The 12022-nt window shown below is 33.4% G+C and overlaps 1 protein-coding gene across 1 annotated transcript; it reads right to left on the reverse strand.

Moving 5' to 3' along the window:
* Positions 1-3145: 3145 nt before the first annotated feature.
* Positions 3146-11699, reverse strand: LOC18589512 (O-Glycosyl hydrolases family 17 protein). The gene is given in 3 exon segments (XM_018129745.2): positions 3146-3363; positions 3366-4420; positions 10527-11699. Coding segments are annotated over 3 exon segments (1545 nt in total). The 5' UTR covers positions 10871-11699; the 3' UTR covers positions 3146-3217.
* Between the last annotated feature and the right edge of the window lie 323 nt (positions 11700-12022).

Genomic DNA, 12022 nt, shown 5'->3' on the forward strand with positions numbered 1-12022 from the left:
AATTACTCTATTTTCAAAATCGTTATTTCGTTTCAAGACAATTTATAAAATATTTTCATTTAAACTCATTTTGTTTACAAAACATAAAAATTTACCATTTGAACTCATTTTCATAAAATTCACCAAAACCGAATAAAAACATACTTTAGATAATTAAAATGATGGTAAGGTTACTCACCGTGTCTAGAGTTAGGATTTTCGAAATACTCAGACTATTGGTCCTCGGGTGCAATTCCCTTGCCTTTATCAGAGGACTCACCACCTTGACACAGTACAAAATCGAGAAATTCACCACATTGGTACTAAATTGAAATTAAACTAATTTAGACTACTAATGCTTGATATGGAATGCAAAAATGTCTAAATTTTTGCCTAAATGCGGTGTTAGCCTATTTCGGTCTTTTACCCGATAAATTGATATACGCGTCCGTTTAAACTCCAAATTAATTTTTTTCAGTTTCTACACCTCAATTGCATCCAAATTGACTTAATGTCCCTCAGTGTGGTGCAAATTATCAGTCCCGATAACAAATTACGAAAATACCCCTAGTGGGTAAAAATTTGTATTTTTGCTCCGAAAATATCCATTATTTTTCTAGGCTCATAATTCATCATTATTCATCATAATTCCTCAAATAACCATCAAGATCAGCAGCCAATATTCCCCTAGAAAATTCAGCATAATGGGTTTCAATGGGAGAAAATTATATTTCTAGCTTATTTTTGCTATATTTCAATATAACTTAACTAAAATCACTTAATTCAATTAAAATCAACCAAAAATCAAGCTCAAAACTCATCCATGGAGGTTTGGCCAGCATGGGTGTCCATACCCACTTTCTAATTTTGCATGGAAATGAGAAAAAAATGCATGGGTAGTGAAAATCACAAGGAAAATCAATGAAATTTACCTTTTTAATACTTGATTTCTTGATTTCTCTTGATTTTCTCCAAATTTTTCAGGTAGGATTCTTGTTTTTTTTTTTTCCCTTTTCTCCCCTGGTTTGGACAGCTGAAGAAGATGAGAATTCCGGAATTTTTACCTTTTTAAAGGCTAAAATAATATAATATTATTTTATTCATTTTTTTAATGTTTTATTAATTCCTTAAATTCTAGCCATCCATTTGTTTCCAAATTTTCACCATACACTTGTCCCAAATATCCATAGCTTAGGTAAAATTCTCAGACTTATCCAAAGTCTTGGTGGAGTAATTTTTGAAATTTACACTTTTACCCCCGTAAAAGTCAAAAATTACATTTTTACCCCAAAAATTGAAAAATTGCCCATAGACATATTTTTCATCCCTTATACTCATACCATTCTCCAATTTGTCAAATTTGATCTAAATTCTCTCAAAATCTCAAATTTTGTCCGCGGGTGGTAAAATTACGATTTTGCCCCTACACTCTAGAAATCACTGGAATTAAACTTTTTCACTGCCAAACCCTCAAATTATACTCCAATACTCAAATGGGGCTAAAAAAATTCTTTTCTAAAAATTCCCATTGTGTCCTTGGGTGGCAAATGACCATTTTGCCCCTAGACAGTAAAAATTCTAGTTTGACTTCAAATTGATCCTCGAACTCCAAATCACCATATTAAACCATTCTGGGACTTTAATATTCTTAATTTCATTTTAAATTCTCTATTTGATCTAGTTCGAGACTTAAATTAACTTAATTGTACCATTTGGTACATTGTCGTCTTTTAACGATTTTTCTTTCAGGGCTTTCCAAGTATGCAAGCATATTGTCAATCATATGAATGACATGGAAAGTATTTTATAAGATCGGGCTTGACATTGATACTTACCTAGGGATAGGGATGGCAAAAAGAATCCAAACCTCACGGGCTTGACTATACCCCAAAACTGACAATGGGAGGCTTTTTTATTTGAAAATCAAGAGATCCAGATAGGACGAGTCAAGTCAAAAGCAAATTTAGGGTAAAATTGTGATTTAATATATTAATTAAAAAATTAACTTATCATTATAAAATCTTTATATGTACTTAAAACTTTGTTTATATTAAGAAATCATTTTTGATAAGCAGTGTATTAAAATAAAATCATTACGATATATTTAGGTTCACGTCAAGCTGAAAAATGGTTTCTAAGTTGCGTATTAAAATGGTATCTCAAAAATGGTTTCTAAGTTGCGTATTAAAATGGTATCTCGAAATTAAGTCAAGGCAGGTACAGACGGAGGAATCCAAAGAAATTGGGCCCATCCTTACTCCCATCAATAATAAATTTTATTGATTGTTGAATAATAAATATATATATGAATTTTTAATAATTATAATGAAATTTACTTTTCATTATAAATCTAAATTGATTTTTAATTTTTTTCAACTTAATGACTAAAATTTAAAATTACAATGAACAAACAATTTTAAATCAAACAAATTATTTTCTAAGTGATTTAATGAAAAATAAAATTCTTATCATTAATTTTATAATTATAAATAACAATTTTAATCAATATAAATTATTCACAAAAATGACAGTTTGAAAATATAATGAATAAAAATATCTACTTTCAAGAACAAAAAAATTTGCACCGATCTTGACTAAGCTTATTAAGATGTTAAAGATTATTAAAAAGTAATATCTTTATTTAATCTATAATAAATCATAAAATTATGTATCAACAACTGCATTTTTTATAATAAAAAAAATACTAACATATAATATAAAAATAATTTTTAAAAAATACTACTGTAAGAATTACTCAAAACACTCCTTTAACATAACCTATGGTTTCTAGGCTTACGATGGAATACTTGATTCTACACCTCATTGAAACTTAGCCGAAGATTCAGTAAAGATTCCTTTGGGGTTTCCATCCATTGGGAGAGAATAGAAGGTACCAAACACAGTATGCCAGGCAGAGCAGGATGTTCCAATGAGTTTTCCTTCACCTAGACTCCCCGAGTAACTGATATTATGCTAAACCTATATATATATATATATATATAATAAACTGAAAACCAAACCAACATGATTAAAGCCCCTGGATGCCTGAGGTTGCTCTGATTCATTGTAACAAAGCCGTAGAGCTACCAGTCCACTAATCGAGGGTCCTAAACCCACCTCATATCAAAATATTAAATCCAACTCAGTTAATTCTAAATCAAAATAATTAGCTTCAAAGTTTGTCTTCTGGATAGCAAAATTCAAGAGGGACACATGTACATTTATCACTCTCACAGCATCAACTACACCTTCCAACAGTCATCATTTGAATAGTTCGTTGTTTGTAGAACAACGATACCTCAATTACAAGCCTTCGAGTTGATAGAAGCATTAGCAAAATATGAACAAGAACATAAACCAAGTCCAAAGGCTTCTGGGCACACTCAAATCCCGTCCTGCAGATTCATAATAGGGCTGGATCATTATCTCAAATTTGCAATTTCCTGCCGTTGGAGTGGGATCCGTTTTTGTGATCATTGAAATATTTGGAAATTTGCAGGCTACTTCAAGCTGGTTATTTTTCTGAAAGTAACTGTTAAAGGCGTAAGATATATTCCCTCTAGCATCTAGATTTCCACAAGATGTCCCATAACCAAGGCTAGTGCAGTCAGCAAGTCCACATGCATAGCTCACACTTGGTTCTACTTGTGGGTCATCAAGTCTGGCTGAAGGCTTCATCACACACCACTTCCTTTCCAAGTATTTTACACCTTTCGCAGGAACTAAAGCTCCGGAGTTTGTAGTACCAAGGTTGAGAGGGTATTTGGCCTCCCCATCAAAAGTAAATATCCCCCAGTGGCGTTCAAAATTTCCTGGAGCAGAGCTCTTATCATCCTCATCAATCAAGCTAAATAAATAGGCATCAATTGGCCCAGGTCTCATTGGGGTTCCTCTCCCACCAGAAATGTGAGACATAAAACCTTGATTGAATCGTCGAGCATACTCTACATCAGCATTTCGGTCTCCATCAGTGGGCCACCCAATCTCCCCAACTATAATGGGCAAGTTTCCAAATCCATTCTTCTGTAATGCATGTGCAAGGGTATCAAGGTTAGCATCAAACATGTTGTAATATAACGTCCCACCATCATTTAGTGGCGATGCATTGCCATCAAAGAATGCATACTCAACCGGGAAGTTGGCATCAGCATAGAGGCTTATAAAGGGATAGATGTTTACTGTGAAGGGAGCACTACTAACACTCAAGAAGTTGACAATCATAAGCATGAGGTCATGGATATCAGCACGGAAGTCACCACCAGATGGATAGCCACTTGAACTTGCATAAACATCAGCATTGAGGGGAACAGTAACCTTTACTTGGCTTCCAAGCCCAGCTTTGACCAGGGCAGACTGGATGTTCCGAAGAGCAGGGTAGGTTATATTAAGGTAGCTTCCATTATATGTCTCCAAGAAAGGTTCATTACCAACAGCAACATATCTGTAGGCAAAGCAGAAGCTAAGTGGGGGGAAATGACAAAACAATGTAATGGAAATTAAAGAATGAAACCTGGCAATCCCAGAGTATGCCTAAATTTATGTCAAGTTTCAACATCTCAGAGGTGTGGACCAGAAGATGGAAAAAGGTCAAATACATGAGTAAATACTTCTTAAGGGATATTCCAAAAATGATATTGAAGTTGTTAGGAAGTGAACTATTATTATACTTGCAACAGTCCAACAAATCAAATTCCCCTGTCAATTGCTTTGCATCATATACAATGTGGCTAATCAGTTTAAGAGCAAAAGATCAAATGTCAACTCACATAAGCCATCGGATAACATTGTAAAAGCAAAAATGAAGTTTCAGGCAAATTTGCAGGGTGATTGCAGTGATAGGGGCATAACAAGCCTAAAGCTTTAACCACACAAAAGATAGAACATCTAATGCAACCCTATCAACACCAACTATAACTGAAGTTGCTATGAAGTATATCTTCCACTAACTAGTCATGCCTAGAGGTGACTGGCCATTTTTTCAGAGAGCAACAAAATGGAGGGAAAAAAGCCCAAGCAAAGTTAACCTTTTTTGGATGTTTCAATTATGTGTCAGCCCAAAGCCTTTTGCCTACTTTATTTTTTTCAGCTGAGCAAAAAAAAGCTCTCAGCCCCAATACCTTGTATTCGTATTACTGATGTACATTGTAACAGAAGTAATGGTGGAATCAATATTAAAATCCGATTGGAGGAATGTTATGACATGCAAACCTACATTTTACAAGTAATCTGGATAAACCAAGGAGAAAGGGAAGAGGGGGAAGGGGGAGGGGGTGCAGGTTATGGGACAGCTATTTAGAAAAAGGCTAGGATTATACCAAGTTGAAGAAGTACCAAACTATAACCTCTTCCAAAAATTTTGGTTTAGGATGCCTGAAAATGCAACTAGTTCTTTTTACTGATCAATATGTTTGACATGGCATATTACTAGTAGAACAAAAGCAGCCTTCGACAAGATAGATGAATGATTGAAAATCAACATGATTAACTTTATGTCAATTCAATTACTTTTATAGCTTAGATCTTCCAGGTTTATCACTTTTATTTGAGTGATGAAATGAGAATCTTTGATGAACATCCCAGGCATATTTGGTAAAGGATTACTAGGATGCTTAAAATGGTTAAGTTTTACCTATCTATCCACATTCAAGTTTTTAAAACTATTTTTAAAAAGATTATTAGGATGCTCTATAGATACAACCCTTATAAACCATAGTTGTATATATTTTTTAGAAACTTACAGACAATGCTTGGTCATGCAATCTAATTCCTGCCAAATACAAACAAGGTGTTGGGAAACTTAGAAAACCAGTCCAGTCCAGTCTCAAACAAATACATAAAATCAGTTTCATTAATTGACAACATGATAAAATATCATGTAGGATAAGTGTTTAAAAAAGAATATTTGAAGGGAACCAATCATTTACCGAAATTAATAGATTATATGAATATTATCACCTTGCTTTTCAGAAAAAAAGGACAAAGAATCTTACCTTGATTGATATCAAATCAATACAAAAGGTGGGAACCACAATCTGTGAGGCAAGGATGGAGCCATGATCTAGGAGGGGAGAGGGGAGGGGTGGGGGGACTATACATCATGTTTGGGGCAAAAAAAAAATCACTTTTATATGTTTAAAAGTTGATGCTAACACTTGAGCATTTAACTCAATGATAACTACATACTAACACCAGAGCATTTGGCTCAATAGTAGGTACATGTATCCCCTATCAAAGAGCTAGACTTAAATCTCTCATTGACCTTCCAAAAACGCAATTTAATACTCATACTTTTGGTCCTTAATTATTTTTTTAAAAAAAAAATATGATTTATTTTTTTATTTCAAGAGGCCAATGTTCAAGCTTTTAATTCTTTTCATAAAACAAATTCGGGATTAAATTTGTTAATCATAGAAATCAATCATTAAGTTACATGTTGTTTTCTTGGTGTTGATACGAAGTTTATTCATACACATTATATTGCATAAATAATTTGAATATGATTATTTTGAATGTTATGATCCCTCTGTCGCATTATTGTTTGTCATTGTTTGATATTTTAGTCAACAATCTCAACTTTAATCATGATTTTTTAATATATCTTAAAGAACTAAACTTTCAAAAAAAATTATGTTTTGAAAATATTTTAATTCAAAATTTTCCAGTCTTATTTTTTAATATTTTATAGCATTATAATTTTTCAAGAAACAATGATTAAAAATTTAGTTTGTTTGTTTGACCAAAAATGTCAATTAGCATTTTTTATGTTAGATTTTATTTGGGGAAAGAGGATTAAAACCCGCTCATTGAGCAGCAAGATACATGCAGCTACCCCTGAGCCAAATGCTCCTATGGCTGAGCTTCGAGCAAAGCACAAAAGGAAATCCTTATGTTTGGCCTCCTTTCCAAGGAAGGATGAAGTGCAATATTCTTTAATGTTTTGATTACAATTACATAAGCTCAATTTAACTAACCAAGACCTCTCACATTGTAGATTGATATTTCATGATGGAATGAAATCATCTCTTTCAAAAAAAAAAATTACATAGGCTCAAAACAAGTTATTGTAATTATTATCTTATATTAACGATATACAATATATTAAAAAATTATATGAAAAGAAACAACTTTCACAAAAGAAAAAAAAAATTATATGCAAAGTTAACTAGTTAAGTGTGTGTGTATTTGAAACCAAATGTATCATGTAAACAAAAATGCTATGAGAAGTAAGAAATTTGTATAATTAATGAATAAAATTTGAGAAAGTAATAAAGAATTGCGTAAGTAGATTGAAAATGTTAAAGGATACGTAAAATATATGAAAAAAAATATCAAAGGCGGGCCAAGTATATAGATGAGAAAACTAAGAAAAACTCATTGGGCTAAATAATAATTCTATGAAGCCAGGAGGGGCCAGATAAATCTAAACAAGAAAACTTTCAAAAGTCATGGGGCTAAAGGATGATTTTGGAAAACGCCTCCCTGGCTCCATCCTTGCATTGAGGACAAAATGAAAGAATCACGTTTCAAGTGGCCAAGACATTTAAAGAGGAAACCTAGATATGCCATTCTATGTGAAGATTTTATTTAATGGAGGATGCACACATTAAGAGGAGAATAAGACACAAATGAAAACTACTATAAAGGATCTCACTTTATTTGAACTTATTTAGGATATGACCTACAATAGGGCAAAATGCCACAACAGGGTCCATATAACTGATCCTATGTGATGGGAAAGAAATTAGTTTGTTGGTTTATCGTTGTTGATACCAAATCAGAAGGAAGTGTGTGTGTGTGTACGTGTGTATCAAATGAAGAACTCTTAAAACTTGTTGTAAGGTTTTTCAACTATAAATTTTGTCAATCATATCAAAGATAAAGGTAAATGTAAGAGTTAATCTAGCAAAGAACATCCCAATGATGCACATTATCTCTTTTATTTTATCTTTATCTTCAATAAAACAAACACTGAAGTTCAAGAAAATAAATGAGCTGCTTGCTTTTTTCAAAATCAAAGGATTAAACCAAAATATGTTTTAAATCAGTACAAGAGGCTAGCATGTTTTATCATATGAAGTAGAACTTGTTGAATTAAAGTTTGCCCATTACTCCTGTTGTAGTCATCATAATAACAGGAAAGCAGCATAAAAACATTCTCTAATCAAATGAAACTGAAAAAAAAAAAACAAAAAAAGAAAACCAAACGAAGGCAAAGTTCTATGCTGCAATAAGAAGACAAAACAATTGCACAAATCTAGCAGTCTTTCTTTTGAAATTCTTCATAACCATTTTCAGTCACACATAAATTTGTTCATTCATTTCTTTCCAGATGGACTACAACAAGACTTAACTTTGGTACTTCACAACGCTGCTAATTATTCTTAGTATTAAAATTTCTTATAACTGAGTGGCTAGTGTCTAGGTGCATTTTTGGCAAGTAAGTATTTCGAATTAACTCACCCTTAAGAATACTTAATGATAAAGAATTCCTCGTTGTGTTGATCATCCTTAAGAAAAATTAATTATGAAGGAATCTAGCTAGGACCTCCTTAGTTATTGGAGGTAATTTGAGAAAATATATTCAGCAATATCAATTTGAAGGGTTGAGAGGCCATAGTAATTGTGGTGTGACTCCGCAAATTTATAATTAATCTCAAAAGTGTTTCTTCTGTTATTATTCTTTTAATTTAACTCACTACTCCACAGCATTGCTTACATAAACCAAAAAAAATGTTGGTATTAAGATGAGCAAGTGGTGGTCTCAAAGTGCTATTGAGCTTACTACGAGTGAGCTTATTAAGGCTCCATTTGGTTTACGCTTTCACTATTTTCTCTTCGCTATTGAAAGCTAAAAAGTAAAAAACCTGTTTGGATACAAAAAGTAATAACAATTTTGAATGATCATGTATGAAATATATAATTTTTTTAGATAAGAAAAACCACAACTTTACTTCTATATGAATTAATTATGTTATGATTAGTGTTACATTTTAATTATTTGTCCATATTAAATCAATTATGATATTTCTTTTTTAACTTTACTTCTTGCTTTATAGCAATACTTGAAAAAGTGAAAAGCCAGTATCAAAATCATCAAGCAATGCAGCCTAAAATGTCTTCATAAGACAATTAGGCACTTAGGGCACTCAGACAACTTTTAGAAAATAAAGATTAATTTAATTTTAGTTTAAGAAACTTGATATAATTGGCATAAGATGCCAATGAATTAATACAATGCCATGGTCAAATCAGGTAACTGAAATCAACATTAGAGTGCTCTTGGTATAAGATGTATTCTCTCAAATAAAAAGGGTAAAATTTGCTTGTAGGCCCCTCCTCCATAAAACTATGAAATTTATATGGTAACTTTATAATTTTTTAACCAGTGTTAGCCTTAGACCTAGTTAAGTATTAATTTGATTTTCTTTTGACTCTTTTGAATGTCGCTTATTATGCTTGATTTTAATTTCTTCAAGGAGGTGATGTGATTACCCCTTCAAGGAGTGATACTACCAACATGGGTGATGGAGGATCACTTCTAAGTATGATCACCTGGACAACATGAAACGGGGTGATTCTATCACCATTAGTTGGATCACTCCTATCACTCTCATCAACCCTTCGTATCATCTATACCAAACACCCCATAAATTGTGCATGTAACTTTAATTCTGACACCTTTTTATTTATTTCTTATTATCTTTTTAATCTCTTTTAAAGTTTTGTAACTTCTATTCTGTTTTCTTCAATTGTTGGTAAGTTTTGTAACTTCTTATTTTAATTTTCAAAAGTTTTGCTAAAAGTTAAATTATTACTTCTTTTGAATTCAGTATTCTTATTTTAATTTTGTCCCAGCCCACCCTAGAAACTTGGGGCACTTGAATAACTTTTCAGAAATTAAAACTAATTTAAATTTTAGTTTAAGAAAATTGTAAGTAATTGCTATAGGCAACTATTTTCAGGAAAATTGCGTTTGCTTGCCTAGAAAGAAATTATTTTTCTTTTCATTTTCATTAGTAGAACTTTTCATAATTTTTCTCAAGAGTTTTCAGACTTTGTTGTATTGTGGGAGCATAATATTGCCTTTTGGAAAATATATTAGAATTCATTCTTTCTTCCAACAAACTCCCATAAACACAAGTTTCATTTCCACAGCACCGCACCCAACAATACAGGTCAAACCAGGTTATGGAATCAAAATCGTACTTTAGTAAAATAAATTATTACCAAGGTCTAATTATTTTATAATCAAATTTAAATTCAGAGTGACCACCAAAAGTTTAATTACTGAAGCTTCAGCTTAAGTAGCAGTTCAGAATGAAAACAAAACAGAGAAGAAGTTACATGACAAATCAGGCAAGAAAGGTGGGTCTCAACGTGATATATAGACAAAGAATTTTCAAAGATGAAATTCATTGATTGTTGATCAAGTTAAAACAGAATTTCAAGGAAGAACATACGGATAACTTATTATATAGACTTTTCCTGCCAGACCAGATAGCAACAGGATGGTAACTGAACTGAAGAGAAAAAAGAAAAGAGCTGACCTGATGTTGACATTATTGGAGGTGATATGTGCGGAGACATTTTTGGCAACCCATTTCTCAGCAGCCTTCATGCTGCCACCCACAGAAGCAAGCATGTCATTTGGGATTCCCACCATGACCTCAATCCCAGACTTACCCAGAGCCTTAAGTGTACCGTAGTCTGCATCAAAAAGCTTCACTCTTTGAAACCCATTATCTTTCAGCAAATTTACTATAATGTCTGGGGGCAGGGAGTGGGATGACTGTGTACCCCAGTTTACACCAATTCCACTCACACTACACAACATACATAACAGACACACAAGCCAAAAATTAACTCTGTCTCTAGCTGAAACCCACCCCATATTCTTCCTATCCGCTGCTCAATTTTGAAGTTAAACTTTAGGCCTGACCTTTTGGTTCCAAGCCAGAAACAACCGAAGCTAGAGATTAAATGGAACTCGATAAGCAAATCTAGCTAGCAACAAGTGGAAGCTAAAGTCTACTCGGTGATCTGGGAACTGTGGTTAGCAGAAACACTAAGCGACAACCTTCATCCCAGAAACCCATATCAGAAAAAACAGAGAACTGAAGTAATATCCATATTGCTGAAAATGAAAATCTACCACCACTTATTACTGAAAATGGAAAAATGATTTGAGCACCGCCGATGGTTTAACCTTTTCTAAAGAACATCCTTTCACTGCAGTATTTTGAATAAGTTGTTTCACTGCAGTATTTTCAAAATCCCAGTGAAGATTCTTGATAAACGGATAAAGGAAAAAAGATGAGGAAAACAGGTGGAAATGTTTCGGAAATAGTGAAGAGTTGCTAAGAAATGGATTGGGTTTGGATGGTTAACAAACAGCAAAAAGAAACATTTGTAGCAGGCGGAATGAAATCCAGATTCATATTTGCTGCTGCTAGCAGTACAAAGAAATTAACAACTCGAAGAAAGAAAGCAAAAAGAGAAAGTGAGCTTAAAAAGAAGAGCAGTGCGGTCAAGAAGAAGTTAAGGATCCTCCCTTCCTGCCCTGCCCTTGGCGTGACAGGAGGTTGAAGAATCTATAAGCCTCCGCCGTCTCACAAAAAGAGGAAGAAGAGTGGGAGAGAGAGAGTGAGAGCAAAGTAAAGTAAATGGAAAAGCAAAGCAAAGCAAAGCTAAGCTGAGCTTAAAATAAGAGTGGTACCTGACCACATGACATGTGAATCGTCCAGACAGGCACGAAAACCAAAAAAAAATGTCTTTCTGCTGTTACAATACAACACTGCGACAGTGTTGGCAGCTTGGATTTGACGGGGACATGACGTCGTCGTTTATCTGAGAACTGACGAGAGAGTTCGAGATCAGGAATTGACCGTTATAGGTTAACGGTCGTTAGTGACTTGGGTAAAGTTTCCGAACTATGCTAAGTTAGGCGTCGGGCCAAGCTACAGCTGAAGCCCTCGTCTCGTAATTATTTGGCCTTTTCCCTGCATGCACGTGGACACCACTCAACAATCATTACGGGGTTTTA

The sequence above is a fragment of the Theobroma cacao genome, chromosome 9, assembly GCF_053813885.1.
Source record: "Theobroma cacao isolate CCN51 chromosome 9, ASM5381388v1, whole genome shotgun sequence".
NCBI classification, from domain to species: domain Eukaryota; kingdom Viridiplantae; phylum Streptophyta; class Magnoliopsida; order Malvales; family Malvaceae; genus Theobroma; species Theobroma cacao.